The following is an 18,100-nucleotide window of genomic DNA, read 5'->3' as shown; positions in this document are numbered from 1 at the left end:
GGCACAATCACAACCACTACCCATCTCCAGAACTCTTTTCATTTTGCAAAACTGAAACTCTTATACCCATTAAACAGTAACTCATTGCCTCTTCCACCCAGCCCCTGGTGACTGCCATTCTACATCCTATGTCTGTGATTTTGACTATACTGGGTACCTTACATAAGTGGAATCATACAGTATTTTATCTTTTTGTGATTGGCTTATTTCACTTAATATAATGTCCTTAAAGTTCTGCATGTTGCAGCCTGTGTCACAATTTCCATCCTTTTAGAGGCTGAATATTCTACTCTATGTATATACCACATTTTGCTTATCTGTTTATCTGTCGATGGTTGCTTGGCTTGCTTTTACATTTTAGCCTTTGTGAATAATGCTGTTACGAACATGGGTGTACAAATATTTCTTTGAGACCTCACTTCCAATTATTTTGAGCATGTATCCAAAGTAGGGCTGCTGGGTCATATGGTAATCTATTTTTAATTTTGGGGGGGGAACCCCCATGCTGTTTCCCACAGCAGCTGTATCCTTTTACATTCCCACCAACAGTGCTCAGGGGTTCCAATTTCTCCATATCTTTGTCAACACTTGTTATTTTCTGTTTTTTTAAAAATATATTAGCCATCCTAATGGCTATGGAGTGGTATCTCATTGTGATTTTGATTTGCGTTTCCCTAACAGTTAGTGATGTTGAGCATCTTTTCATGAGCTTATTGGCCATCTGTATATCTTTTTGGAAAAATACAAATCCTTTGCTCATTTTGAATTGGATTATTTGTTTTGTTGTTGAGTTTTAGGAGTCTTCTATATATTCTGGATATTAATTTCTTATCAGATATATAATTTGCAAATGTGTCACTCCATAAATTGCCTTTTCGCTCTGCTGGTAGTGTCCTTTGATGCACAGATGTTTCTAACTTTCATGAAGTCCAATTTGTTTAACCTTTTCTTTTGTTGCCTGTTAAAATAAAGTTTCAATCAAATCTTTTCCTTCCCATCGGTTGCCATAATTTTTTGTCCCAATTTAACAATTTCGGATTTAAGAATAAGGGCCCTTTGTGTATAGATAAATTGGTATGTATATTCACAGTTACATTAACTGAGAAGTTCACGCTGTAGAGGAATACTTACATGAAACAAAGGTCTAACATGTATCATATATATCCTCTCGTTTATATCATACATAACCTCTCACATTTGGCTATTTGGGGCGGCAAGGGTGGGGGGAAAAGACGGATGGGTTGGATGAAACACCATTTGATAGATGTGGTATGGCTCTCAGAAGACAATTTTTGTCATTTTCTTTCTTGCCTATGTGTGATTTGCAGAGAGATCAGACCCCTTAGTAGTTATAAATATGACCTTAAATCTGGACCACCCTCCCCGCTTTGTTTTTCAGTCTGGAAGTGGCTATCTCGTGGTGGTGTTTGTCTATGTGACGGAATTTATTGGCATGAAGTCTCGGACGTGGGCATGCATCCAGATGCATTCCTTTTTTGCAATTGGAACAATGGTGGTGGCTTTGACAGGCTACTTTGTCAGGACCTGGTGGATCTATCAGATAGTCCTCTCCACTGTGACTGTCCCCTTTGTCCTGTGCTGTTGGATACTCCCAGAGACACCTTTTTGGCTTCTCTCAGAGGGAAGATGTGAAGAAGCACAAAAAGTAGTTGATACAATTGCCAAGTGGAATAGGGCACGCTCCTGTAAACTGTCAGAACTGTTGTCACTGGATCTAAATGGTCCTGTTGGTAATGAACCCTTTGAAGTTAAGAAGCACAACCTGGTAGATCTGTTTTATGACTGGAATGTTGGAACAAGGACACTTACTATTTGGCTGATTTGGTTCACTGGGTGTTTGGGATTCTACTTCTTCTCCTTGAATTCTGTTAACTTAGGAGGCAATGAATACTTAAACCTCTTCCTCATGGGTAAGTAGTTAAATTATATTTAAGTGTAGCAATGAAGTGACATTTCTACCATGGTTTTAGTGTGTTTTTATTGTCTGTTATCTACCAAGAACAATACTGACAACCTTATTATTATGGTCTCTTTTAGTGTTTATACGCTGGGACACAAATATATATTTTCTTTTAAAATAATGCAAACAGAAGAATTTAGTCCCTTCTTCTTTTTCTGCCTCTCTTCCTTATTTGCTTCCTTCCTGTAACCCATCCCCACCTCAAAACACTCTTTGAGAGGTAACATCTATTACATCTGGCTTGTACTCTCTTAGATCTCTTTCTGTGCATTTCCAGACATTTGTGCAAATAAAGAGACCATTCCCTGCTTATTCTTCTTTGTAAGTCTTTTTCCTTTTAAAATTTCATATCTCTTGGAGATCTTCTGGTGTCTTTCTACCTTCAAAATCCTTAGTTTAGGAATTTCGGGAAGTAAAATCACTTAAACACAAGTATAATTTCAGTGTCATGCTTCTTTCATTTTAGTATAGCGGGTTAAAATGGCTCCAGATTTTGCTGTGACATCTTGAGGCATGACTCCTAGGGTCGATCAAATCCATACCAAACATGAAAGAAATATGAGAAACCTCTATTTGTCCATCTAGTCTTAGCTCCTGGTTATTTTCACATGGGCTGCCTGCACTTGATATTATCCTCAGAAAACCTTGCTTTTACATTTTCCCACATAGATATCATCCCTTCTTATTAAAGTGTTCTGATGACATGTCATGTTGTTTATCAGAGCTCAGCAGGAATTATGAGAGAAGTCATTTGAAGGGGGAAAAACCCCCTTATAGTCTCTTTTTGGGCAAGCCAACAGGTTTGCGGAGTCCAGCTTGATTTCATACCCACTCTGAATGCCGGTTTGAGAAATGACTCCATATTCCTAGGACAGAGAAGCGAATGGCAGAAGAACCAAGTGGGGCGCGGTGTGACATGGGGACGCTTTGGCAAGCTGGAGTTTTAGATCTTTATGATATAGTTTCATAATTTTAATGAAGATATAAATTCTCAAGAAACTGGGACATCTCATAAATGTAAAAATGTCTCCAAGATAAATATACATGGTTTCATATTCTCTACCATCTTGGATTTTTTGTGTCATCACCCTTCCCAGAAGTCCTCTTGCTGACAGGTGTTCTAGTTGAAATTCCTACGCTGTGAAATTTTTGAACGCGTTTTTATCTCCGGAGATGGGCCGGGGCTGGTGGGCATTTGAGCTCAAGTTTGTGTCCCTTGCAGGTGATAAATGGTTCAGTACCTTGGGGTCATGTGGGGATAGGAGCAGAATTGGGCCTGAGTGATTAGAGAGATAATATATTATACAGCGAGGAAAGTAATGGCAGATTGTCCTGAACCTGGGACACTTGGGCCTCACGGCTTGCGCCATTTATATCCCAGGCACTGTCAAAATTAGATGTAGTATCAGTATCCTGAAGCGACAGCTCAAGAAAAACCAGTGTGGGGTACTGTTTTTCACAGTTGCTGCCCAGCTTTGCTAGGAGGGAGGCACTGGGGGAGGGAGGCTGCAGGAGAGGAGTCTAGGCTCCTGAAGTATTTGCTTCCGGTCCCTGAGCTGTCACTTACTCATTCGGCTCAAAGTAGTTACTCTCCACTGTCAACTGGGGACACTAATCCAGGGCTACCCCCATGCGGCTCTTTTGTGGATCATTGTCTCTTATTTGACCTTGAAAAGTGCTTGATAACGTCTTAAGAAAAAAAAAAGAGTAGAGTAACAGATGTACACACTGATCTGGCCTGAGAGCATGGACTTTACAACAGGGTCCAAGGTCTGTGGAAAGGAGGCATTTCCTCCAGAGGTGTCTGTTCTCCGTTTCACTGAAACGGAGAGACCAGCTCTCAAAGGCAGCTTATTTTTTTTGCCTTTGCCTGAGCCACTGGTTTTGAGCAGCAGCAACTGAGTTTAGTCTCTAATGTACTGCTAAGACTGTTTACTCCGAAAATATGTTCTCTACCCTTGTGATGAGCTTAGAAGCTGTGGGAGACGTACAGACCTGCCTCTCCAGGTGCTTGCACCATTCTGGAGTTGCAAGGATAAGTCGGGTTGCTCCTAAGAGGTGGTGGCTGGTCGTGTCCCGAGCTTAGGGGAGCTGCAGTGGGAGGAAAGAACTTGAAGACTGGATGACCTGGAAGATCTGGGCTGTTACAGGATGGCAGTTTCCTAAAGGAGATTGTGGAGTTTGCTCAGTTTGGTCGAGAGATCTCCTTGCTTGCCCCCTGTTTCACTGTGGCTGGTTGATACACAGCTATTTTGCTCTGGATCTCAGATTCAAACTTTGGTTTTGTAAGAGAAGAGCTTTTAAGTCAGTTATCAACTAAATCCATCTCTTTATTTTTGCTGTGGGGCACTAAGAAGAGGCCCGAAGCAGTTTCTGTTCTAGAGGGGATTTTTTTTTTAAGTTTATTTATTTGTTTTGAGAGAGAGCACGAGCAGGTAAGAGGCAGAGAGAGAATCCCAAGCAGGATTCAGCGCACAGCCCCACATAGGGTTCGATACCATGAACCATGTGATCATGACCTGAGCTGAAATCAAGAGCTGGATGCATAACCGACTCAGCCACCCAGGTCCCTTGTGTTAGATTAAAAAAACTTTAATGTTTTATTTTTTATTTGAGAGAGAGAGAGAGAGAGACAGGAGTGCAAGCAGGGGAGGGGCAGAGAGTCGGAGACAGAATCAGAAGCAGGCTCCAGGTTCCGAGCTGCCAGCACAGAGCCCAACACGGGGGTCTATCCCATGAACCCTGAGATCATGATGTGAGCTGAAATCAAGAGTAAGAGGCTTAACCAACTACCACCCTAGAGCCCCCTGTGTTAGATTTTTAAATGTTTACTTTTATGTTTAAAATCCATCACATATTTTCATTAGTTTGTGTACCTAGCCAACACTGAATTTCTACTTGTTCTTAAGCTTGAAGTTACAAATATAGAATTTTTCCTAGTTCTGCCAAGCATGAGAAGCCAAAGAGCAGAAATGATCAATGTCATCTATGAATTTACTTATTTATTCTTCCAACAGGCCTGTCCTCTGGACACCATACTGTGTACTGGGGAGCTGACAGCCCGGTGGGGGGCAAGATCCCTGGGGCAGGTGATAAATGCCAGGTGGATTGTGTGAGCCTCAGTGCCCTTCACAGGAAACATCCTTCTCACTCCAGGAGGTTTAAAAGGGGTTGGGCTTGCCGCCTCTCAGGCAGTCATTGGGTAGTTCTTAGGGGCCCCTGGAGGTGGGGAAAGGGCCAGTATAGGAGAGGTCCCCTGTCCAGTTGGTTACCATGACTTATAGAGAGCCCTTTTGCTCAATGACAGGTGCAGTGGAAATTCCTGCCTACATCTTCATATGCTTGGGGATGGACAGTATAGGGAGAAGAAAAGTTCTGGTGTTCTCCCTTATCTCAGGTGCACTGCTCTGTGGTGTGATTATGGTGATCCCCAAGGTGAGTTATTTTTCGTTTTATTTAGGGCATGGTTAGTTATATTATGACAGTAAGTATGAAGATCCATTCAGACATATGGACAGTGAATATACATAATATTTTGAAATGTTTTCTTAAAAAACCCATTCTTTCTCTGTTATATAAGTAGTACATACTCATTGTAAAAAAATTAAGGAAAAATATGTTTTAAAAAAAAGCTCATAATCTCACTTCCCAGAGATTGCCAGTGTTATATTTGTAAACACAATGATCCTGAATGAGGAAAGTAGATCACACCTTCCAGTGATTATCATTATCTTAAACATTCATTCATTTAACAAATATATATCCTGCATCTACTATATGCTAGGAGTTCTTTTAGGTGCTAGAGAACCACAGTTAATCAAATTTGTAGAAGGCTGAAGAAAAACAATACATTATTAGCGATAGTGTGTGTGTGTGTGTGTGTGTGTGTGTGTGTGAGTGACATGTGTACTATTTTATTTTATCCAGGGTGATTGGGGATGGTGTGCTTCTCAGAGAAGGTGACAGTTGATTAGAAAACTGAAGGAGGGAGGAAGCCATAGAGACATCTGAAGAATAGAATGAGTTTTATATTCAGGACTGTTTTAATTTGAATATCTTGTTTTTCATTGCAGTACATTAGTAGTTTCCAATTTCTAGTATGCCTGAAACCTTCAAGGAGCTTGTTCCTAAAGATGCAGTTTCTCACTGAGAAACTCAAACTACACAAACTTTCCCATTCCTATATTTGGGCAAACTCCTTCCCCCTAGAATAACTCTTGCATCGAGAAGGACCCCTCCGCTTCCCCCCCAAAATGTTATCAGAACCTGTTTTCATTCTTGATTTGGAAAATATGGTCACTGTAACAATACTTTAAAGTACTTTCTATCATTGTCTCTAGTGATTATATAATTATACAGCAACAGTACCTCAACATTTAGAGCAAGGCATTTTAAGTTTTGCATATTGTTTGAAATTTACGTTATGTTACCCAGTGACTTCCTTTTATAGTAACAACTTCATTTAATTATCAAGATTGTCAAATCAGATTTTTTATGCACCTGAAGTTTCCGAGTGATTGATACACACTAATATGAATGCAGTAAAACCACTCAGGACCATGAGGTCTCTGATGATTTGAGGGGACTTCATCCATAGTGTTTCTGGTTTGTTTTTAAAAAAATATTTTTGAAGTGTATTTATTTATTTATTTATTTAATTTAATGAATCGTGAGATCATGACTGAAATCAAGAGTTGACGCTTAACCGACTGAGCCACCCAGGTGCCCCTAGTTTGTCTTTTAAAGTAATTTGCAGCTATACTAGTTGCGTTGATGGCAGTTGCATTTGAGCTGGTGAAGATTTAGGGGAGCCCCAGGACCTTTGAATTCTATAGTGGTTAAGCCCCAGTGATAATGGGAAAGACAGGAAAGTAGATAATGGGGATTTCTAGAAACAGGGCACTAACACTTACCTACAAATTTCTCCCCTTCTAATAAAATCTCTCCCCAAATGGTAGTGTCAACAGACTTCAATTTTTTCAAGTTACATTAATTCATTCAACAAATACTGTCTACAGCAGGTACTGTAAAATAAATTCATTCAATAAACACATAGTTTATAGGGTGACAGTATGACATTAGTTGCTTTATTAGAGGCATCATCAAATCTCAGGGACTTCACATAATAGATATTCATTTCTTGGTCATAGAAAGTTTGATGTGGGTGCACCTGGTTGTTGGTGGGAGTGTTTGGCTTCCTGGAGGCATTCAGGGGTTCAGGTAGACAGAGGTGCTGCCATTCTCAATATACGGACTCCAGGGTCACCTGAGTCTCAACATCCAGCTGGCAGATGGGGGAGGAGAGAAAAGATGGAATGTGGGAGGTCTCTGTGAGCCACAGCTGGAAGTGGAGCACACCAGGAACAGCAGAAACAGCTCCAGGCACTGAGAGCTTTCGCTGTTGAGGAATGTTATCAGCCAAAAGAAAGAGAAAAAAAAGAATGTTTTAATAGCTCAGTTATCACTTTCAAATTATTTTCTGAAGCTAATTTATAAACTAGAGGATTCCTGTCACAAAGGGCACAATTTGTTTTTATGGCTCTTTGAGTCACTCTGCTGGATCAATTCCAGAAGGAGTGGGTCAGTTACTTGCGGGGCCAGGACCGTCTGGGCATGTCTCATTCCAAAGGAGTCTTTGCAAACGGCTTTTCTAATTTGACAATTTAAAAGTCTCCAAGGCTGGGGGGAGGCACACGTAAGTGTTTCTCTTACGTTTCATAAATACGGAAAGTTTTTCCAGACCAGGAGTAGAGATTACAAAATAAATTCAGAGAAATAAAAACTTTTCATTCTCCTGAAAAAATGCGGGAGAGTTAGAACATTTTAAATAAAATTTTAAAGATTTTATCATTTCACTTCAAAAATATTACTTATGATGGTCTACTTTGCTAATGCGTGTTTTTTCAGAATTACTTTATTTGGACTGTGGTGGTGACCATGGCTGGAAAATTTGCCATTGGGGCAGCATTTGGCCTCATTTATCTTTATACAGCAGAGCTGTATCCAACCATGGTAAGGTAAGAGTTGCTTATTTTTCTTTTGTTTCCTTGTTATCTTTTACTGACATGTCATTTCGATATATTTGGCCTTTGAGTATAAATGCTTTCTTCCGGTAGCAGTTACTGGAGTGCTGAGATAATAGGAAAGTTCCAGGATGAAGCTAATTTTGAATCTGAGGCTTTGTCTGCACTTCATTAACAAGGAGATTAAAGAAAATCTAGGGGAACCTGGGTGTCTCAGTTAGTTAAGTGTCTGACTTCGCCTCAGGTCATGATCTCACAGTTCATGGGTCTGATATCTGTGTCAGGCTCTGTGCTGACCGCTCAGAGCCTGGAGCCTACTTTAGATTCTGTCTCCCTCTCTCTCTGCCCCTCCCCTGCTCACACTCGTCTCTCTCAAAAATAAACATTAAAAAACTAAAAAAAAAAACTAAGAAAAAAAAGAAATTGTGAAATCACACTCTAGAATTCTAAAACCATTTTAAATCTCAAATGCAGTTGACTTACACTGACTCTCCATAGGATTCAAGGCTAATTTTCTCAAGACGTTGTCTCTTGCTGTTCTGATGTCACTTGTCTTAATATTTATGGCTGCCATAACAAAACACCCAAGTTTGGTTCAAATAGCAGAAATCTATTTTCTCTATTTTATAGAGGCTAGAAGTCCAAGATCAAGGTGTTGACAGATTTGGTTTCTCCTAGAGCCTCTCTCCTTGGCTTTATCAGAAATACTTATATCAAAAGTACATTTTCCCCTTTTTACATATCCTATACGACTTCCTTAAGTAACTTTTGATGAAAAACACAGTAAGATATTGGCTGGGGCGCCTGGGTGGCTCAGTCAGTTAAGCCTCCTCTTGGTTTTGACTCAGGTCATGATCTCCCTATTTCATGAGATCAAGCCCCAAGCAGTGACAGCGGGGTGCCTGCTGGGGATTCTCTCTCCCCGCCCCCGTCTCTCGGCCCCTCCCCTGCTCACTCTGTCTCTGTCTCTCTCAAAATAAATAAACTTAAAAAAAAAAAAAAGATACTGCTTGACTTTAAGAAATCGAAATAGAATGTTCCACAGATACAAATCTTTCGTTCTCTCCAAATTCCCATTCCCTACCCCAAAGTGCTGCTCTAGAAGACTGTGGTTTTTCTCAATGTTAGACCGAATGAATACACAGAAGGGCCTCATCTGAGTAGCAAAGGAAGAATGGTTATTTATTTATTTATTGGTCTGGAATTATCTGTATGCTTGTATACACCACTGTTGCCCAGAACGTGGTTATACATTGCAAGTGATTCTTGCAACATTGGTGTAAAATTACTTTCAAGTATATCAGCCCGAGCTTAAGTGTTCTTAGGTCTATTCCGTGCCGGGCGCGTGGACAGGGGCTGCCTCTGGGCCCACTGGGCTTCTGTTCTGCCTGCCGTCTCAATGCTCCTCCCGTTTGCAGGTCGCTGGCCGTGGGAAGCGGCAGCATGGTGAGCCGCGTGGGAAGCATCATGGCCCCGTTCTGCGTTTACCTGTCCAGCGTCTGGAACTTCCTACCACAGGTGTTCATCGCTTTATAGCCCCTCACTGGGACAGCAGAGAGGCAGAGCAGCTCACTGCCTTCTATCTTTTGCTCATTGGAAGCCAATTTGTAATTCAGTGCTGGACGTTTCTAGAAACGTGATTAACAGCTCACCAGTCGGTAAGTAGAGTGGTGGCCGCCGGTATCTTGGTGGCGGATCCCTTCTGCCACTGGTGAGCTGTTAACTGCCATCGTGCCTGCTGTGGAAGGACCCTCTCCCCTCCCATCTCATGCAGCTGCGTGGGGAGAGCTCTGGTGTCCGTCCTCCCTCTGGGTTCCCGCCATGTGCCTGCGGGTCAGGGTCAATTCCAGGGGCTGCCTGCCGCTCGGAGGATTCTGTGGTGCCTGGTGGAGAGGTTTAGGGATCTGGTTTTCAGTTTACCTGAAACTCGATGGGCAGTTTGTGGTGAGGAGGAAGAAGATGGGGGGCAGGCAGGGTGGGGGGTTATGGAGGCAGGAAGGGATGGGGGGGTGAGGGTGGCCCAAGGTGCTCTGAGACTAGGGGGAGAGCCCTGGGTCTGTGGCCCACTCCCCCTTCCTTCAGGTGCCCTCCCCTGAATTTCTTTGCCATAGCTCTGTCCAGGCTGTCCCCTGTCTGTCTTCCAGGCTCCTCATTCTTTTTCTGATTTCCCCTTAACTAGACTCAGGGTCCGGGAGCCGTCCTGGCCAGCCTCCCCAGTCCCTGCGCGGTTAACCTCTTCTCAGTTCTGCCTTCCCTTCCAAGCTGCAAACCCCCTCTTCCACTGGTCTCATGGATTTCCTCCCGGGGTGTCGCACAAACAGTCAGCTTTTCTCAGACAGAACGGGTCAGTGCCTTAAAGCCCTTCTCCTCTGCCTCCTACTTTGGGTTAGGAGTCCGTGGCCTCCAGCCTGATGCTTGAGCATCAGCGTTTTATTTGCCCTGTTCTTCTGTCCCCCTCTCCTCCCAATCCATGACCCCAAATCCTCCCCTTCTTTGTTGAAACCACCCTGGCTTGCCCGCTCCTAGTTCAATTGCCTCCCAGATCCTCTCCCTGAACTCACCCCCACCCCATCAGAAGAGTTTGCCAGACCACAGCTCGGACCCCGCTGCCCCACCACCTTCTGAATAAACTCCAAGCTCTGCCAAATATTGGCAGATGGACCCTTCCAGATGCACCCCCTGCAGATCACCCCCGTCCCGTTTTGTTTCCTCACCCACTTCCCCTCCTCTGCATCCTTCTCTCCTTTTCTGCCTCATCTCCTCTGCAGAGAAGCCTCCTCCCATCTCCCCTTGCTAAACTTCCATGTACCCTTTAAGATGCAGAGCAAACCCCACTTCTCTAAGAAAGACCCGGATCTCATGACCCCACCTCTCCCTTCCTCGGTCTGCGAAGCATTTCACATGTGCCCCTTTCACAGCCCACAGCCACAGTCTGGCTTTATGAGCTGCATGCATGTCTTTGTCCCCCTCATTAAACTGTTGGACTCTTGCAAGACAGGGCACTTTGTATCCCCACAACTGTGTCCAGCAGAGCATTTCCCTCACTCCGTGTGCCACTCATGTTATAATTTAATTGATATTTTAAATCAAAGAGACTGGCTTTTTAACTTATCGTTGTCTTCAACACTATTATCAGAGAAATTATGGGCATTTTGCTAGTTATAGGTTTTTCAAAATACAGTAACAAAATCTCACAATAGGACAAAGTGTGTGGTGCTACCTAAAAAAAAAAAAAAAACACCTTGCACACACAGGTGCGCCTGTTCCTTGGGAACCATTGGGAATCTCACGTCCCAGCAACAGGCACTCAGTCAAGTTTCTTAATTGGGGTGTTGGGATGCCAGCATCTTTCGTAGACTGACTCTGAGATTGAGAAATGGTACGTGCTGTCTAGCCTGTGCAGGGAGGTGTTTTTGGCGAGTCCACCATCCTTTTTAGGGCCTGGGCTTTTCTAGAAGCATCCCCTTTAGGCTAGCACTTTGTGTTCCTCATTAAATAAATAGAAGCTAAAAATGGGAAAGGCGTTTGTTGAAACCAGTAAGCTGAAACACACAGAAGATAGCTAAATCTGTAAAAGCAAGCTACTATAAAAATACTAAAACCTATTAACAATTTAAAAAAAAAGACTGTCATAAGAGTCAATTGGGGCTATGTAGTCAAAAGGGATTTTAAATTTTATTTCGACAGATACTTAAATAGCACTTGCTATGCAAAACTACAAAAATTGGTTTCGTAGAATGCAGATACTATTCGTTGCTATCCCCATTTTACAGATGAGGAAACTGACAATTGAAAGTAATTGTTAGCCCAAGGCCACACACCCTCTAGGTGAGAGAGCTTGGATACAAACCCAAATGCCACATCTTTCACAGAGGTTAAACAGTACAAAAGGGAATGCAAAAAAATAAGCTCCTCCTCCACCCTGACCCTGAACTGCCTTTGTCCCCTTTCCCAAGACAACCTCTGTCAGCAGGATCTTGTATATATTTGCAGAAATATTCCGTGAATATGCTCCCTTTGGATGCAACAGATGTTGCTTGTTGTTTTTAATGAGTAAAAACAATAAATGATTAAATTTCTCATTAAGCTTATTTATGGGAGTCAACTTGCCTAAGGAGCCAATATTTTCATTTGGAGGAATGGAAATGCTAATCTAGAAGATATGTTTGGATTTCTCTTTTGAAAAGAAGCACATGAAAAATCACTCATTCTGATGCTTCTCTTCTCAACCATTGTTTTCTGGTAATCTAAAAAACAAGTGGACAACTATCAGTTTTGTATTCATCATGTAGTTTGGCAAAGATTTAATGAGTGTTGATTTTGTTTAAAATTTTTCTCTATGTTTTATTTATTTCTGAGAGAGAGAGAGAGAGAGAGAGAGAGAATGAGAGAGAGACAGCATGAACAGGGGAGGGTTAGAGAGAGACAGAGATACAGAATCCAAAGACAGGCTCCCGGCTCTGAGCTAGCTGTCAGCACAGAGCCCGACGCAGGGCTTGAACCCAGGAGTCTGGGGCTTGGGCGGAGCGCCTCCTGTGGATGGAAGGAGAGGGAGAGCGGACAGCGGGAAGTAGTGGCCCGGGGCAGAGGTTGAGCTAGCAGCCTGAGTGGTGTGGGCCCGGACTGAGGGCCTCTCTGGCTTCTTTGAATGATAGAATCACATTTATTGATGGCTTACCATGGGCAGGCACTGTTCTAAGTGCCTTAAATGTGTCCTTTAATTTAACGCTTTCAACCATCCTTTGAGGGAGGTACTATTGGTCTTTCCATTTTAAAGATAAGGAAACTGAGGAGCTGGACGTTTAAGTAGCTTGCCCAAGTTCACACAGGTAGCAAGAACAAGTTCTCAGGCAGAGTGGGTACAGAGATTATAAGAGGCTCGAGAACTGTTGTCTTTACTGAAGAAAGATAACCAGTGGAAAGGAAAAGTTCAAAAACATTTGAGAAGGAGGGAAGTCTATTGATAGAGGAGCCCCCACCTGCCACCCTCTGAGTCAGAGGCGAGAGGCACTGGGGTCTGGAGAGGATGAAGGGGGAGCGAGAGGTGGGGGATGAGGGGTAGGGGCTTGAGACGAGGCTTGAGGGGTTGGAGGGAGCTGGCCAGGGGGGCTGGAGACCAGGTCTTCTGCTGATAGAGAGGAGGGGGTGGAGGGTTATGGGTTTGTGTACTGTGTGACTCTTCTTGCTGTGAGGCCAAAAACGAAAAACCCAGTCCTGTCTTGGATCTTCCACTGATTCTATTTCTTGTTTGGACTTATTCAGTGGGTGTACCTGCTACGTCTGGAGGCACCCAAAGACGCCTTTCAGCGTCACTTTAAATTCTGCTACTGCTTCCAGGCTTGCTCATGTCTTTCTAAGAAACAGGTTATAAGCGTCCCACAAAAACAACACCACACCCTGTCTTCCGGGGTCACTCGTGTTGTTGACGGGGCCCCACACCACATCATGGCTGCTCTGTGTGCTTTGTGTTTTTCATTCTCAGAGGCTGTAAAAGCACCAAGTATGTGGGTTTATCAGGAAAACCATGTCTTAATCTAATTTATGGGCTCTTCCCTGGCAGTACTTTTGGCTGGACACGTTTAAATTATGTAAGGATGGGACACATTTTTACAGACTGTGTGGAGGTTTAGTTCTAGAATCCACCCAGCAAGCATCTCATAAGGATCAACAGAGAATAGATACACAGATTTGCATTTTAAAAACTGAGGTAAAATTGGTATAATGTGATTTGCGTTTTTAAAGGCACACACCTCGGTGCTAATCTAAAAGGTTGCCCTTTGTGTGTCAAAATTTGGAAAGTAAAGGAATACTGAATTTTTTTTTAAAGGAAATCAGATGCATCCTTGCCCCCCAACGTAGCAATTAGTTTTCATTTCCCTTTGTTTGGTTTCTCCCTAAATTCTGTAAGGTTTGGTTCATTGAAACATTCATTTGTGCATTCATTCATTCATTCATTCATTCTGTGTCATTTATTGAACACTAATAGTGTACCAATTTTGGGGGCAAGGACAGGGTTGACCAAGGCAGTCTCTGACCATTAAGTCCCAAGCCAAGGCTCAACTGCTGGGTTTCTCTATAAGACTCTGGGGTCTGGGAAAATGAGACAAGGACTTTTTTCTATGCATCTCCCAGAACAGTGCCTGCAAGGGTAGCACTCTGCGCACTAACTGGGATTTATTGAGTAGGTCAGTGAATTGATGAGTGACCGTTGTGCTGGAATGCATAAGTAACCAAAGCCTATTTCTACATAAACAACCAAAGATTTCACCCGGGAATCAAAATGACAACTGTTACATCAAATTTAATTCTGTTGCCTCTGAAAAAGGCTCAGAAATTATTATTCTGAAGGGTACATTGCTTTCTTGATATGTCACTCATTATTGTTTTTTTAATCCCTTCTAGTTGCTTGTTGCGATTTTGGCCTTCATAAGTGGAGTGCTGTCACTAATGCTTCCAGAAACCATGGGGAGGCCTCTGGCAACGACTTGGGAGGAAGCTGCTAAACAGGACACAGAAAAAGACAATTCAGGCAAATCGTTTCCCACAACCAATACTACTGCGTTGGAAAAAATGGAAGTGATTGACTCAAGGGTTTCTGGTCTTAGTGAATAAACGTGCCATATGTGCTGTCCAGCACCTGAAATATTATTTACTTTAATGACTTTGTATTAGAGGAATATTATTCTCATCTCCCGAATGTCATTTGTATGTGTCTTTTAAAATTTTTTTGTAAGAAAGCCTTAAAGTGATTATTTTGTAAACGTAAAAGAAATAAAACCAAGATGAGAATTTTCAGTTTTTACACTGCCTTCTTATTGCCACAAAATATTTCTTCATATTTGTTCATATATGTCATTGATTCTCAACCTGCCTCCTGCCCCCTGCCATGCCCGCCCGAGGGAATCCCCCACACTCTCTTCAGGACCGGGGTCCCCTTTTCCCCTGGGGACTGTGGACCGGGAAGAGTGGGCATGGGAGCTTTTGACAAAGCCCCTTGAAGATTCTATTTCTGATAATTTCTTCCCCTCTTATGAGAATCATAGCTCTAAATTCAAGTTTTATTCAGAAATGCTCTGTCAAAAAATGTTTGTTTTCCTAATTTAACCATAAAAACAACAGCTACAGAAAAATGGATCTTGCTTTTCAGCACCTGAGGCAAGAGAGCTTGAATAAGCAGACAGATGTGTTTGTATCAGGTCACAGCGAGGCGTGAGTTTTCTAGTCTGACATTCTTATTTCTCCTAAATTTGCCAAATTCTCTCCCTAAGTCTCCTTCACAATACAGAGAAACTGTGCTTTTTGGTGCATTGCAGAATTTTTGTTTGCATATCATCCAAGAAATTGACTCTGAGTACCATTTGAATCTGTTACCATTGTAAAAAATTCTTAAATATTCTTTCCTAGAGAATTTGTTTTTTTACAGGAAGATTTTACTGTTTTCTTTTTCAAGTACTAAATTTTGTTTCCTCAACTTCATCTAAAACTGTATTCTGCAAATGTGTTCAGCTTAACATCCTAAACATTTCAGTAGCAAAATTTTGGCATAACTTTTACCTGTTAGAAGAATACATTTCAGACAAGTTTGCTATAGGTTTTGGATTTTTTCTTTCCTATGGTTTCATCAGAAGCTCATTATGTTTTTTCTTGGCTCTTGAAATTGAGCTGTTGGATATACTTTATTGGAATTGGTGAAGTATTGAGGCACCTGGGTGGCTCAGTTAGTTATGCATCCAACTCTTGACTTCAGCTCAGGTTATGATCTCACAGTTGATGAATTTGAAACCCACATCTGGCTCTGTGCTGACAATGTGGATCCTGCTTGGGATTCTCTCTCTCTCTCTCTCTCTCTCTCTCCCTCTCTCTCCCCCCACCCCTCCTGCCCCTCTCCCAGGCTCAAAAAGAAAAAAAAAATTGGTGAAGTATTAGTGTTAGTGACAGAGGCAAGTAAAAGTAGGATTAGACAACTTTATAGATACTATTGTTTAAAAAGCATTGATAAGGGGGAAAAAGGGATTTGCCTTGAATTACTCAGGCTTTTTATATTAATTCAGTTCCCTGGATAATCCGTCAATTCTTCACTTGGCCTTTCCACTGGGAAAATAAAATGTAACCCCCTAAACCCCTCTCCCTTTGTAAGAGAAAACAAAATAGTAGGAGAATATTAGAGGGAGATAATTCTTTATCCTTCATCTCACCTCTGATTGTGTCTTTTTCTTTTTTTTTTCTTCAACCTCAGCTTGTTTTTTTTTTTTTCTGTTATTCAGGTTTTTTTCTCTTAGTTAATCTTTGGTATTTTCTTGACTTTCTTTTTATGATCTGTATTAGTTTGCTAAGGCTGCCATAGCAGAATACAGACTGGGAGGCTTCCACAACAGAAATTATTTCTAACAGTTCTAGAGGCTGGAAGTCCAGGATCAGAATGCCTGCAAAGTAGCTTTCATTTTGAGGCCTCTTCTCTTGGCTTGTGGGCAAGCCAAGGTCTTACCATGTGCTCACATGACCTCTCTTATGTGCCTCTGCAAGGAGAGAGGGAGAGGGAGAAAGAGAGAGCGAGTGAGCTCTGGTGTCTCAAAAGGGCACTAATCTCCTCACTAGAGCCCCACTCTTTTTACGCCTTTGAACCTCATCAACATTTGGTCTGTAACACCCATGTATGTGTTCTGTATTTATAAATGTCCAGTCAGCAAAACAGAAATGCTCTGAGCTATTTCAGGCATAGAATTTAATACAGGGAATAAGTTACAAAAGTGAGGGAAAGACTGGTGCAACAAAATGGAGAAGGAAAAGTTACCCAAGGCCTGGAAGCTGCTACCCCCACTGGGCTAGGGGTTCCCATGTCTATACTCTCTGCTTCCACTGCTCATGCAGAAATCACATTTCTCTTGCTGACCAGAAACCCTGAAACCCAGGAGCCCACACTCCCACTGATGCTACTGAAACTGCCTGGCATGGTTTCAACTTGAGTTGAAGTTTTACATTAATTTAGGGGAAATTTACCATGTTTCTGGTATTGACTCTTCTATCATGGGTTATGCCTTCATTTACTTGGGTTATTTTAATGCCTTTTAGTGAAGTACAATTTTCTCCACAAATCATGCACATTTCTTGTTATACTTATTCCTGGGGATATACATTTATTACTAGAAGTGCTGAGTTTCTAATATATTTTTTATTGCTTATTGCTGGCATTCAAGAAGGTGATTGATTTTTGTATGTAGTTGTTATATCCAACAACCTTGATAAATAGTGTTTTGAAATCAGTAGGAAATGAAAACTTTCTTAGGAGAAAAATTGAGTTTTTCATCATGACAATAAAAATATTAGTCATTTGGGAAGCCAAATATACTTTGTTCCTCCAGCACTTCTTAATATGCACAACTTTCTGATTTTATACTTGCAAAATAGTGATATATATCTTTAACAGTTAGAACCTTGTCATATCACATCAGGTGTGTCTCTACCTGTAAATATTTCAAGGAGTATGTTACCATGGCACCGGAAAGCTCAGAGAACAACCCACACACAAGGAGGGGAACTTCAGGCAGGTGACCTTGTTACCAGTTCTGTTTATCTGAGGTATATGCATCAATCGGATGATGAAATACTATATCTACATCATTTATCACCTTGCACAGCTCTGATACCATACAACACTATTTCTCCCTGCCCCATGTACTATTCTACCACTCGATCAGGGATCAGGGACCACTCCAGTCTGGTGTTGGCCAGTGGGCACGTGGGGCCCATTCTGTCAGTACTACAGTATGCTGTCACTGTCATGAGGCTGATTATGTCCTCCAACATATGTTGTTTCTCTCTTGAGGACTCTGCAATTCAAACTGTTCTGGTGATTAGCTTTGGTCCATGATAGCTGCAGGGAAGACTTCCCATGAAGGCAACAAAGCATGAACTTCAGGTTCGATTCCCACCCTTGCACAGGCTCTCCTGAGAAGCCTTAACAATGGGTTCATTTGGTGATAAGTTTTTGTGAAATCTTGTAAATTTTGCAAAAGTAAGATATAGTCACTGCAATCAGTTAAGAACACTGTCTCTTACCACTCTATTTTCCTTCTGTCACATTTGCCTTCTGTCACAT

At 42.0% G+C, this 18,100-nt stretch overlaps 1 protein-coding gene across 1 annotated transcript in view; it reads left to right on the top strand.

The window, feature by feature from the left end:
• Window positions 1-14,565, top strand: part of SLC22A16 (solute carrier family 22 member 16) — a 28,518-nt gene extending 13,953 nt beyond the window's left edge. Inside the window, exons 4-8 of the mRNA XM_039224220.1 lie at window positions 1,400-1,931; window positions 5,289-5,416; window positions 7,889-7,993; window positions 9,423-9,522; window positions 14,407-14,565. Of these exons, the coding sequence (XP_039080151.1) occupies window positions 1,400-1,931; window positions 5,289-5,416; window positions 7,889-7,993; window positions 9,423-9,522; window positions 14,407-14,507 (966 nt within the window). The 3' untranslated portion in view covers window positions 14,508-14,565. The remainder of the gene's footprint in view (window positions 1-1,399; window positions 1,932-5,288; window positions 5,417-7,888; window positions 7,994-9,422; window positions 9,523-14,406) is intronic.
• The last annotated feature ends 3,535 nt before the right edge of the window (window positions 14,566-18,100 follow it).

The sequence above is a fragment of the Hyaena hyaena genome, unplaced genomic scaffold (assembly GCF_003009895.1).
Source record: "Hyaena hyaena isolate Hyena2069 unplaced genomic scaffold, ASM300989v1 scaffold_1563, whole genome shotgun sequence".
Taxonomy (NCBI): domain Eukaryota; kingdom Metazoa; phylum Chordata; class Mammalia; order Carnivora; family Hyaenidae; genus Hyaena; species Hyaena hyaena.
This window is presented reverse-complemented; position numbering and strand designations above follow the sequence as displayed.